Here is a 12,202-nt window from a genome sequence, read left to right as displayed (position 1 = left end):
GAAAATGTCTATGCTACCTAAAGCAATCTACACATTTAATGCAATTCCTATCAAAGTACCATCCATCTTTTTCAAAGAAATGGAACAAATAATTCTAAAATTTATATGGAACCAGAAAAGACCTCGAATAGCCAAAGGGATATTGAAAAAGAAAGCCAACGTTGGTGGCATCACAATTCCGGACTTCAAGCTCTATTACAAAGCTGTCATCATCAAGACAGCATGGTACTGGCACAAAAACAGACACATAGATCAATGGAACAGAATAGAGAGCTCAGAAATAGACCCTCAACTCTATGGTCAACTAATCTTCGACAAAGCAGGAAAGAATGTCCAATGGAAAAAAGACAGCCTTTTCAATAAATGGTGCTGGGAAAATTGGACAGCCACATGCAGAAAAATGAAATTGGACCATTTCCTTACACCACACACAAAAATAGACTCAAAATGGATGAAGGACCTCAATGTACGAAAGGAATCCATTAAAAGAATTATTATTATTAGATAATAATGTTGGAGGAACTAGCAGTTGAGAGAAACTACAGGGCTGGAATTGACAAAACTTGTTTTAAAAAAAATATATGTAGAAACAATAATCTCTTATGGCTTTTTGACTAGGCCTGAGAATTAAATTTACTTAGACAGATTAAATAGAGAAAAGCAGATAGATTTACATGTTTTATGTGAAAGGGGAGCCCTCAAAAGGGAGTGAAGACTCCCGAAAAGGCAAAATCTACATGCTTTTATATTGGTTTGAATGAAAGAGGCAACTGTGGAGAAGTAACTAGACTAAGTATTGTGGGGAGACTAAAAGAAGATAAGAGTTAGTTTAACAAGGTCTGTTTGGACAGAATTCACTTGGCTTTAACTCTTTGTGGAAGGATGTTTCTTCTCTCTTGGTAAAAGGAAGGCATTTTTCACATCGGAGTTTTGTCTCCTGTTTTCAGGAAGAAAAGGAGAGATTAGAATACCTTCTTGCACCTGCTGTTTTATAAAGTGCCTTTAACTCAAAATAATCTTGATGCCAAAGTAATTTATTTTGGGCTGTCATATTCTGCCATCCTTCACTTTTAAAGGATAATTTTGCTGGAGATAGAATATTAAGTTGGTGGGTTCCTTTTCTTTAAACACTTTAAGTATGCCACTTACTCTCTTCTTGCTTGAATGCTTTCTGAAGAGAAGTACAATCTAGTTTCTATCCTTCTTCTTCTAGAGGTAAGATTTTCTTTTCTTAGGGCTTCTTCAGGTTTTCTCCTTTTTTTTTTTTTTTTTTTTTAAATTTTCTATGGTTTGAATATGATATGCCTAGGTGTAGGGTTTCTGGTATTATCATGCTTGCTGTTCTCGAGCTTCCTCAAATTTGGAAAATTCTCCACCATTATTACTTCAGATATTGTTTCTGTTCCTTTCTCTCTTGTTTTCCTTTTGGCATCACTATGGTGTGCATGTTCTACCTTTTGTAGTTACCGCACAGTGCTTAGATATTCTGTTCCTTTTTTTTTCCCCCATTCTTTTTCTTTTAATTTTCAGTTAGGGAATTTTCTATTAATATATCTTGATGTATCTTTAAGTTCACTGATTTCTTTCCTTAGCCATGTCTAGTCTAGTGATGAACCCATCAAAGTCATTCTCCATATCTGTTAGTATGTTTTTTTAATACCGAGCATTTCCTTTCAATTCTTTACAAAAGTTTCCATCTCTCTGCTTACATTACAGCATCTTTTCTGCCATTTTCTTCCATTAGAGCTCTTAGCATATTAATCATATTCTGAATTCCCAGTCTGGAAATTCCAAAATCTCTGCATATCTGAGTTTAGCTTTGTCTCTTCAGACAACACTGTTTTTCTTTTTCTTTTACTAGACTTTGTAATTTTTTGTTTAAAGCAGACACAATGTATTAGATAAAAGAAACTGATGCAAATAAGCCTTTAATATGAGGTTTTATGTTTATCTAGCTGTGAGTTAGTCAGTGTTTACTGTTTTCTGTATCTATAGACGTTAGAGGCTAAAATTTTATTCAGAGTCCTTGTTTTTTGTCTCCCTGTTGTTTTTCCCTACAGACCACTTTTTTTTTTTTTAAGCTTTTATTTATTTATATGACAGACAGAGATCACAAGCAGGCAGAAGAACAAGCAGAGAGAGAGGGGAAGCAGGCTTCCTCCTGAGCAAAGAGCCCGATGCAGGGCTCGATCCCAGGACCCTGAGATCATGGCCTGAGCTGAAGGCAGAGTCTTAACCCACTGAACAACCCAGGAACCCCTAGAGACCACTTCTTAAACAGAAATATAAATGCTTCAGTTATAATCCCCTGTTATTATACAGGAGTCTTGTTGATATGGTTAGTAAGGTATAGGGGAAGAGATGCATTCTATAATCCTGTATTTAGGTCTGAGTCTTTTCATGGCACTGTGCCCTATGACCTTCACAAGTGCTTCTCAGCTTTCTTCCCCATGCTTCCTTAGATGAGATAGAATATGGCAAGTGGGGGCTGGAGGTGGGTATTTCCCTTCCCCATGTGGAAAGATAGAAGAGATAATAATTGGGTATTTCCCTTCCCCTACATCAGTTCAACTCTGGTAAAACCCAAGTTGGTTAGGCTGTGGTAAAATAGTTTTCCTTGAGGGCAGACCTTTTTTTAAGGAAAACTGAATGCTGTGACTTTTTCTATTATTCTGCTAGAAGCATGAAGGGATTTTTCTCTATCTTCACCCTGAGAACCTGGTGGGTCTCTTGGGAATAAATATGAAAGTGGGGGTGGGAATCCCCCTAAACATGGACCCCAGAAGTTTTATCTCTTAAACTTGTCTAGGCTTTGTCTCCAGCAAGTAGTCAATTACTCTTAAAGTGTTCTTACTAGTTGTTGAATCCAGTGGAGGCTTCTGCTGCCAATAAGCAGTAAGTGTGTATTAACCTATTTATCTCATTTTGGGAGCGATGGTTTGCCCTGTAATCTCAATTCTCTGATGGATCAAAGACGAGTTGTTGATTTTTCAATGCATGTACTATTGTTCCTTATTGAATCTTCTACTAAGGCACATTCATTGTTATTATTTTTATACCTTAAAATACTAGATTATTGTTCTACAGAAATTAAATAGTAAAAGTAAAAATACTTATTGCACAGAAAAAGCCATTGAATAAGATAAACTACAACCTGCAGGGGCATGTTTTAACTGATATATATATAATACCTTCTATGACATATAGCAGGAGTATCAGTGGTACAAAATTTTTTTCCCAAGGAAATTTTATGTGGAACTCTACTTATTTAACAGATCACATCCTTTAATGCTCAGTCAAGGATATTGTTCTGACAATAGTTTTTCATTTATTCAATTCATTTATTGAGTACCTACTATATACCAGGCGCTATTTGAGACGCTGGGATATGTTGGTCAACAAAATAACCATAGATTCTTATACCCACGATACCTGTAGTGCCCAAATATAGTTTGGACCTAGGTTACATTAGGGTCCCTATGTTCTGATGGATCAGTTCAGAGCCTGCAGAAAGTCCTTAATGACATCTGTTCTACCAATGTTTCACTATTCCCTCAACTTGAGAAATGGCATGAGACTATGATGCTTACCTAATGCTAGTGCTACAATTTTTAGACCTCATTAATTTCTATCCAACTTGCTGAGATCTTAGAGTTTTAAAAATTACCTTCAGATTCAGGGAAGCCTGTGGCAATAATCTTTTTTTTTTTTTTTTAAGAATTTATTTATTTGACAGAGAGTGAGAGAAGGAGAGAGAGCACAAGTTGGGGGAGCAGCAGAGGGAGAGGGGAAGCAGGCTCCCTGCCGAGCAGGGAGCCCGATGCGGGACTCGATCCCAGGATCCTGAGATCATGACCTGAGCTGAAGGCAGAAGCTTAACCCACTGAGCCACCCAGGTGCCCCCTGTGGCAATAATCTTAAAACTTTGAGTATATGGAGGACCTGGGTTGCTTAGTTGGTTAAGTGTCTGCCTTTGGTCATAATCCCAGCGTCCTGGGATCAAATCCTGCATAGGGAAGCCTGCTTCTCCCTCTGCTGCTCCCCCTACTTGTGCTCTCTTTCTCTCTCCCTCCCTCTCTCTCTCTCTGTGTCAAATAAATGAATAAAATATTTTTTTAAAAGTTTGGGTATGCTAAACTTTTTACAATGAATTGATGAAGGTAAGAAGTGTTCTTTGAGTCTTTTTATTTTTTTTAATGAAGCATTTTTATAGATTTTCATCCTTTAGACAACCATTGATTTTTTTCCCCTTTTTTTCTGTTCTCTATTCAAGAATATAAAATAATGCTTTTTCATGTTATGCCTTCAGGAACTCTGTTACACAGCATGTGCAAATAATATAACACTACTTATAAAGTTATAGTTTCCAGATGCTGCATAAAGTTAAAATATAAAACATAATAACATAGGTAATGCTTTTAAAGAGGAAATTCTGTTTTCAAAATCTTCCAAATTATTTGTTTTCAAAAGCATGCAAGGAAGAAAGTGTATTGATAGAAATGTGGCTGGAGATATTGGGAAACAACAGTGGATTGTGAAAACGCTATAAAACATTACATGGTAGGAAACTGTCAGGACAATATAAACCATTATACAACTCTGTTAATAGTAATTTTATTTCTAATTCAAGACCATTCTAACAATCTAGGTGAGAGAGTGCATGGAGAGCAGATAAATAATTTTAGGGCAATATTTTAAGTGTCTCTCTCGTCTCCAACAAAGACTTCCTAGGATAGTGGGTGCTTAGAAAGAATTTGAGGTTTATTAGAGTCCTCAGTGCCACATTAGGCAAAGAATACATTGGTAAGTACCCACCAGCTTACCTAAGGCTCCTGAATGGCTTCTCCGTGCTTCTCTGTGACTCTCCTTTTCTATCCAGGTTAATGGAGCATCAGCAGAGAAAGAATAACTTCCACATTGGAAAAGCATGCATCTTGTTGTTGACTTCCATATGTTAGTCTTAAGTACCTTGTATCCCATGATCTTGCAGTGTTGTTCTGCAAGGGAACAGAATTTTGCATGAAGAATGTTTGTCTTGGGCCTTATGCAGGAAGGGTCTTATTCAAAGTAGTGAAAATTTCTTTTAAGATAATTTCATATATTATGGCTGGAGCTCAAGAGCATGACTTTGAATGATGTTATAAACCTTCTGAAAAAGATATATATACACACAGATATATACTTATAAATATGCACCTATATTTATCTATGTTATGTGAGACAAAACTATTTTAAAAACAGGAGAATGATTAACTCTAGAATCAGGAAAATAGTTATCCTTAGGTTATAGTGAGGCAGATGAAATTTTGATAAGCTTCATAGGGCTCTAAGGAAGGAACAAGTTAATATCTCTTTTGTAAGCTGAGCAGTGAGCTTATGGGAATTGATTTTACATACGATCTACTTCATTTTAAAATCTGAAAAAATGAAAGTCACACATAAGAAGTGTTACATCATGAGTCTCTGATTTTTTTTTCCAGTGGAATTTATCTATGATGCCAGTAAGGATTCTAATACCATCTCAGAGCAACACTTTGATGGACAAAATGTCATAATCTTTTTTTTTTTTCTTTCAGTCCGAAAGGATATAGTTCGCATCCTCCCCAGTTTAGATGTTGAAGTCAAAGACATTACTGACAGTTATGATGCCAACTGGTTTCTTCAGCTGTTATCTACACAAGATCTCTTTGAAATGACCAGTAAAGAGTTCCCCATAGTGGCTGAAGTCATAGAGGCACCTCAGGGAAACGAGCTGCCCAGAAGCACTTTACAGCCTGGGAAAACCATTGTGATCCACAAAAAGTACCAGGCATCGAGAATCTTAGCTTCAGAAATTCGAAGCAATTTTCCTAAAAGGCACTTCTTGATCCCCACTAGTTATAAAGGCAAATTCAAGCGGCGACCTCGGGAGTTCCCAACTGCCTATGACCTTGAGATAGCAAAGAGTGAAAAGGAGCCTCTCCACGTGGTGGCCACCAAGGCCTTTTATCCCCCTCATCATGAGCTATCATCCGTATCTGTCGGGGACCAGTTTCTAGTGCATCACTCACAGACGACTGAAGTCCTTTGTGAGGGAATCAAAAAAGTGGTGAATGTTCTGGCCTGTGAAAAAATCCTCAAAAAATCTTATGAGGCAACACTGCTCCCTTTGTACATGGAAGGAGGTTTCGTAGAGGTGATTCACGATAAGAAACAGTACCAGATTTCTGAGCTCTGTGCACAGTTCCACTTGCCCTTCAACGTGAAGGTATCTGTGAGAGATCTTTCCATTGAAGAAGACATTTTGGCTGCTACACCAGGACTGAGGCTGGAGGAAGCTATCACAGACTCTTGTCTACTCATAAGTGACTTTGCCAGCCCCAAGGAGTGCTGGGAAATTCCTGTCAGCCGCTTAAATATGACTGTCCAGCTAGTTAATAGTTTTTCTGGAGACACAGGATCAGTTCTAGTCAGGAGTCTGGTTGAAGAGATCACCGAAGAACAGTATTACATGATGCGAAGATATGAAGGCTCTTTTTCCCACCCCCCACCTCGCCCTCCCAAACATCCCTCAGTGGAGGAAACAAAGCTAACCCCGTTCACCTTAGCAGAAAACAGGGCTGTGGGTCTGCTTAAGTCTCCCAAGGTAAGGCTATGATTTTGTAGTTTTTCCTTTTTAGCATTTTTCTTGAGGCAGTTTATTTCAAGTCTCCTCCGAGTTTGTTTTTTGCTTACTTTTCTTTCTTTCATGCCATATTTGAAATGAGCCTTTCTGATGCACAGTAGATGAATGAACATCAACAGAGCATAAGCTGTTGCAGCATTTTGTATTTTGATGCTTAACCAGTAGATGTGACAAGAAGTTTGTATTGAATTAGAAATAGCAGGGATGACATTTGGATATGATGACCCAAACTGCCGTCTCAATGGGTCTTGGTAATTAGGAATGTTTGATAAGTTTCCTCAGAAGCAAATCTCTTTTATTTTGGAAGTGCTGTTCTTTTTTCTAGGTAGAGTTGTTTTAATACTTCATCCAGGAAATGAGCATACAATAAACTCCCTTCTTCGGGGGGGTTATCAGTAGCATGCATCTATAACACATGTCTTCATTTTGTTTTATGTGCAAAAAGATGTAAAAATATCTTGGCAGAACTGTGTGTGAGAATATGAGCATCTGCCCACATTCTGCCTATCTGAGGATTGTAATCTTTAACAGTTCTATTGAAAAACAAAATCAATAAAATTGCAGACAGTGTGAGATCATAACAGAATCAACAACTCCATAACCATTGGAAAGATTTGGGAAGGGAGGGGTTTCAGCTTCAGTTCTACTTAAAGTCTTTGCTTCTTGAAAACTGCCTGCTGTGTGCCTGGAAAGCACTTGCCAGTACACCATGGAGTGTTAGGTCGTTTATCTGGCCGGCAGTGGTGCTGTGGTGTGTGGAAGGAGTGCATTCTGGCCTGGCAGATGTTGGAGCAGCTTGGGGAAACAAAGCAATTAGTAAAACAAAGAGAGATGCTGTGTTTACTCTCTATACTCAGGAATGATAGCAGCCTCAGGCTTCAAGTATGTGGGTATGAAAATACTTTTAATTCTACATTTCAAAGAGTGCATTCTGAGGGTATGCTGGATAAATCTGGAAAGAATCTTCAAGCTCATCTTCAGAAGAAAGATAAAAGGAGCAGAAATTTCCTTTCCAGAAAAAACAATCTTGAAGGAGTCATTTATTTTTATTTTTATTTTATTTTTTTAATTTCTTTTCAGCATAACAGTATTCATTGCTTTTGCACCACACTCAGTGCTCCATGCAATCTGTGCCCTCTCTAATACCCACCACCTGCTTCCCCCAACCTCCCACTCCCAGCCTCTTCAAAACCCTCAGATTATTTTTCAGAGTCCATAGTCTCCCATGGTTCACCTCCCTTGAAGGAGTCATTTTAAATAAAAAAATTGTTCCCAAATAATGTTGATTAACAGGTTGCTATTAATGTGGAGTGTGTCTGACTTCTACTGTTTAATATATTTTTATTGCTGAACGGAATGATGTGAGAGATGGAATGCTAGTCTCATTTTTAGTGGTAGGTAGAATAATTCCCCGCCTCACCGTCCCCACACCTTCCCGCTGCAATACCTTCCCAAGATGTTCATGCCTAATCCTCCAGAACTGGTGACTATGTTACATTTGATGGCAAAATAGACTTGGTACATGTGCTCAAAATTAAGGACTTTGAGATGAGGAGATTATTCTGGATTAACCAGATAGGTCCACTTAGTCACAGATTCTTAAAAGAACCTTTCCCAGTTGAAGTCAGGGTCAGAGAGAGATATGACTCAGGAGAATGGTCACAGGGAGATAGTGTTGTGCCTTTGAAGATGAAGGAAGGGAGAATTGAGTCAGGGGATGCAGATAGTTTCTAGATGCTAGAAATTTTAAGAAAACATTCTCCCCTAAAGCCTCCAGAAAGGAGCACAGCTCTGATGTGGTTTTGGAATATAGGTGAGGTATGGTGGAGTGAGGTCTGGAGCTGATGACCAAGATTCAGCCAGTCTTTTGTTCCCTCATCAGCTCTGTCAACACCTTCATTAGCCAGTGAGATTTATGTAGGATTTCTGACTTACAGAACTGTAAGATAATCAATTTGTATTGTTTAAGGCACCAAGTTTATGTTACAGCAGCAATAGAAAGCTAATATAAGACAGAAGTTAAGCATGAGGAATAAGTAAAAACTTTGCATAGAAAAATCTATATTTAAGTTAGAACATGGTGTGTTTTTTTTTTTTTTTGCAAAGTGGCTAATGAATTTATTAGCTCATATATCCATGGAGAACCTAAGGGTACAGCTAAGTGTCCTAAGGACAGTTGGAAAGAGAATTTTGAATGTGGCCAAAGTGGATTTTGCTTTTCATCACAGAGTTACTTTCACAGACTAGTTTTACTCATACAAGGCACATTATGATGATGGTTCCAGCATTATATAGTCTCACCACTGAGAAGAATATCATTTCTTTGTTTGTTTTCATTTTAAAAAGAGGGGGACTTTGGAGAACTTGCCTATTTCCTGGTTCAGTCGATTCCTTGGCTATCCCAACTTACAGTCAAGACTGGTGGGGAAGGGAATGTGGACTGGTGTGTGTAGTATGTGAAGAACCCAAGATATCCATTATAGGCAGAAAGGAAGGAGTCAAAAATCCTAAACTTACGAAGAAAGCATTCATAGAAAAAAATATGGGCTACAAGTTTTAAAAATGTCATTTCACAGAATGTCGGATGAAAATGATCCAAGTGTTTTATTAGGAGAGAAACTCACAAAACAATAAGTTACACCCAGGTTACTGACTTGGAGAAACCCTCAGACCCCCTCCTCAGTTTCTTCTTTATTCACACAAATGCCACAATCACAATACTTCTGACACCAGATATGTGAGTTTTCTGACACCAAACAGGTTGCTGACACCAAGTGGGTGTCCTACAACTTAACTCAATTTGAAACTACTTACCTGGAGATAGTGTCCGATGCCACATGTTAAGGGCTCAGTCCCTCAAGTCTGACCCCCACTTCAGATGCTAATTGCAAGTAGTAGGTCCTTGGGTTACCTACAACTTCTATCTGAGAAGGCTACAAATTGGAGGTCCCACAAACACCTCCTCAGGTTCAGTGAGCTCCCTAACAAGGCTCAGCGAACTCAGGAATTGGGTTTACTAGTTTATTAAGGGATGTGATAAAGAATAGAGATAAATAGTCAGAGGAAGAGATATGCAGGGCAAAGTCTGGTAGGGTCTTGAACATAGGAGCTTCTGTCCTGTATAGTTGGGATACACTACCCTCCTGGTATATGGAAGTGTTTGCTAGGCTGGAAGCTCTCCAAATTCCACACTTTTGGGATTCTTGTGGAGGCTTCCTCACATAGGGATGATCAATTATTAACTCCATTTCCAGTCCCTCTTCCCTCTCTGAAGAATTCCAGAGTGGACAGTGGTGGAAGGGCTGACAATTCCAAGCTTCTAATTATGAGGTGATTTTTCTGGTGAACAGCCTCCATCCAGAAGCCCATCCAGAGTCACCTCATTAGAACAAAAAAATATTCCTGTTATCCAGGAAATTCCAAAGGATTTAGGAACTCTGTGTCAAGAACCAAGGATAGAGACCAGTATATACATTTCCTAGTATCTCACAGTTACTAAAATAAAGCTAATGCAATCTTTGACTAAATTCATATGTGTAGGATTCCAGATCAACTTAATAATCACTAATTGCTAGTTCACTGGTCAGACCATACAAGGATCATTTTGTCTATTTCTGAATCTCACTTCTTTTTAATTTAATTCAATTTAATTTAATTTTAAGATTTATGTATTTCGGAGAGGGACAGAGAGAGAACACACAAGTGGGAAGGGCAGAGGGAAAGAGAGAATCTCAAGAAGACTCCATGCTGAACATGGAGCCTGACATGGGGCTCGACCTCAGGACACTGAGACCATGACCTGAGCCAAAAGCAAGAGTCAGATGCTCAACCGACTATGCCACCCAGGCACCCCTCTGAATCCCACTTTAAAGAATATTGAGTCATAGAAGTTTGTTAAATGTTGAGTTATTTGTTAAGATGTTAAATAATCCCAAAGCCATTTTCATCTGAGAAATAGTTGAGGGAACTGTGTGATTAAACTTGAATGATACTGTTGTATACATTTAAGGAGCTACTCTGTGGCAAAGAATACATTCCTTTTTTTCTTTTCTTTGTTTTAAATATATTTTTAAAAATATATTTATTTGACAGACAGAGATCACAAGTAGGCAGAGAGGCAGGCAGAGAAAGAGGGGGAAGCTGGCTCTCCGCCAAGCAGAGACCCCAATGCGGGTATCGATCCCAGGACCCTGAGATCATGACCTGAGCTGAAGGCAGAGGCTTAACCCACTGAGCCACTCAGGCACTCCCGAAGAATACATTCTTATTTTCTATCTCACATTGGCTGAGAGTCAAAGGGAAGACAATATATGTGTAATATATGGGAATAGATTCCTTGTCCCCAAAAGGTAAAAGCAGAAGCTAAGAAACCCTAGGTCAGAGATATTATCAGGACACTTGAGCTCAGCTGAAGGCTTATCAGTCTGTTGAAAAGGGTCAATAATTCTTTGTTTATAAGTAGTTTCATCAATGCTAGTGTAGTAGATAAAGAATTATATTTTCTATGAAATCACTTTAAAATGGGAGAGAATACTATAATTTACCTGTGCTCAGACCTACTGACCTCATTTTCAACAGATTTTCCTATCATGAAGATAGAAATCTGCTTAGCAGATCATTTTTGAAATATAAACAGAAGCTCTGTCAGTTTCTGCATAATCTACTTGAAAAGTCTTGCAACCAACTATTTCTTATCATCACAGTGTCATGCATTCATATATTTCTTTTATGTTTCTTCTCATATCTACATTAAAGCTCTTCTATCTATGTATGCTTTTAGAAGTGATCGGTTAAAACACTTTTTATACTCCAGGAAGCAGTCATTGAAAACAAGCCTCTAAGATTTTAACTTGCATATAGAATATTGCTTTAAACTCGGAGGGCTGTTCATAGTTTAAATATTCAAACCCACTTAACTCCTTAAAATACCTTATTCTATATGTAGATAAGAATATTGGATTCTTCATTATGTAAGTTTACTTATGCCTTCCCAGTGGGTCATTACTTTTCTGAGATCATTTCTTGCACTGTGAAACACCAGGATGCATTTACTACCTGAGAGTACAGATATTCACCACCAGTGATGAACCCTACAGGTTCATCTAGGAAGTTTAGAAATTAAGACTGTATGAGGACAGGTTATAGAGACTAGGTTAAATAGAAAGAACTGTTTTCCAGGGTAGAAATGTAACTGCTCTCTAGCTTGGGTAATGCCTAGAATAAGGAAGGATCGACTGTAGTAATGCTCTGGAAATTTTAATATGGATATATTGGGGCAGGGGCAGGTGTAGGGTGTGTGGGCTGTAGATACCCCCCAAGATAACAGTGCATTTTGAGACATAGGAAGTTTTCCATGGGAGGACTTTATTGTTTTGAAAATGTGATAACCATTAGGGGGAATAATGGATGGGGTCTGAACAAAGGGATGAAAATGTCCTGAGTGACCCCTTAACATTCTTTTTGGGCTTAGGACAGTGTAGACATAACATCTTTAAGATCTTTGCATTCTGTTTCTTCATCAGATGAGAACAGTGTCAT

At 38.2% G+C, this 12,202-nt stretch overlaps 1 protein-coding gene across 1 annotated transcript in view; it reads left to right on the top strand.

Annotated features, from left to right (window-relative positions):
• THEMIS (thymocyte selection associated) overlaps nucleotides 1-12,202 on the top strand; it is a 183,326-nt gene that overhangs the window by 89,652 nt on the left and 81,472 nt on the right. Inside the window, exon 4 of the mRNA XM_059399149.1 lies at nucleotides 5,577-6,625. Coding sequence (XP_059255132.1) covers nucleotides 5,577-6,625 — 1,049 coding nt within the window. The remainder of the gene's footprint in view (nucleotides 1-5,576; nucleotides 6,626-12,202) is intronic.

Source organism: Mustela nigripes, chromosome 5 (genome assembly GCF_022355385.1).
Source record: "Mustela nigripes isolate SB6536 chromosome 5, MUSNIG.SB6536, whole genome shotgun sequence".
In the NCBI taxonomy this organism is placed as follows: domain Eukaryota; kingdom Metazoa; phylum Chordata; class Mammalia; order Carnivora; family Mustelidae; genus Mustela; species Mustela nigripes.
This window is presented reverse-complemented; position numbering and strand designations above follow the sequence as displayed.